Source organism: Octodon degus, unplaced genomic scaffold (genome assembly GCF_000260255.1).
Source record: "Octodon degus isolate 3935 unplaced genomic scaffold, OctDeg1.0 scaffold04132, whole genome shotgun sequence".
Taxonomy (NCBI): Eukaryota; Metazoa; Chordata; class Mammalia; order Rodentia; family Octodontidae; genus Octodon; species Octodon degus.
In genome coordinates this window covers 1-1,070 of record NW_004528708.1, presented here as the reverse complement: position 1 = coordinate 1,070, position 1,070 = coordinate 1, and the positions used below count along the sequence as shown (strand labels likewise).

The 1,070-nt window shown below is 65.9% G+C and overlaps 1 protein-coding gene across 1 annotated transcript; it reads right to left on the bottom strand.

The window, feature by feature from the left end:
* Nucleotides 1-139: 139 nt before the first annotated feature.
* G0s2 (G0/G1 switch 2) lies at nt 140-1,060 on the bottom strand. Its single transcript, XM_004648824.2, has 2 exons — nt 908-1,060; nt 140-812 (listed from the first exon to the last, which is right to left on the bottom strand). The coding sequence occupies exon 2, from the start codon at nt 785-787 to the stop codon at nt 482-484; it is 306 nt and encodes a 101-aa protein (XP_004648881.1). The 5' UTR covers nt 788-812; nt 908-1,060; the 3' UTR covers nt 140-481.
* Between the last annotated feature and the right edge of the window lie 10 nt (nt 1,061-1,070).

Genomic DNA, 1,070 nt, shown 5'->3' with positions numbered 1-1,070 from the left:
CATAGATTTATGGATGTGAAATAGCTACCCCAGCGACCCCTGGAATGAAGCAAGGGCAAGCTCAGAGGTCACAGGGCCTGCCCACCCTCTGTGGCCCACCCCGGCCCTGTGCCCGCCCCCCGGGCAGTAGCTAGTGAGATATAGTACAAAATGCTTTTTTATTTCAAAATGCAAAACGGCGATCTCTGTAATAACAATAATAGAACGATAATAATGGCAATAGTATAAAAAGCTGTTCTTCCTCCCTCGTGTAAAATGACGGATCGTCAGCTCCTAAACGCACCTATCATAAGGCAGTGCTGCACAGCAGCAAAACTCAGTCCCAGACTCCTGGCCGTCTGTGGCAGGTCGGCTGAGATGTCCGCCGCCTCCTGGGGACAGCAGGAGGGCGCCCCAGGGAGGCGGTGGGAGAGGGGGCGGGGAGCAGGAAGGGCGCTCCGGAGAGACTGCGGGGACGTGTGCCGGCGGCCGGAGGGCGCCCCTAGGAGGCGTGCTGGCGATGGGTTGGCAAGCGGCCGCACAGCTCCGGCCCCCGGCCCTTGTCCCGCACGACCTGCGTGCAGGGCGCTTGACGCTCCCTCGCAGCGCGCAGCTCGGCCACCGCGGCCTCCTCCTCCCGCAGGCGACTGGCGGCGGAGAAGGGGCTGCACACTGTTTCCACCAGGCCGAGCACCGCGCCGAAGAGCGCCAGCATACTGCCCAGCACGTACAACTTCACCAGCTTGCCCGTGGGCTTCTGCGCCACCAGGTCCTTGGCCAGAGGGATGAGGTCCTGGGCTGTTTCCATCGCAGCCGGGGCTGTCGCGGGTGACCTGCAGGAGAGCGGGGCAGGGGGCGGTCAGCTGCGGAGAAGGCGGGGCGGCACCTCCGGCGACCCGCGTGGCCTTCCCCGGGCCGCCGCGCTCACCTTAGGACCCTGGGGCGCAGCGCGCAGGCAGCGGAGCTGGGGCTGCGGCGGGGCGGGTGCTGGGTCTGGCCGCCCCGGGCCTCCTCCTCCTTTGCCTCGCAGCCGGGCTGTTCTAGACGGAGCCTCTGCAGCTAGCACGGAGTGTGTGCCCCGGGCCCGCTTA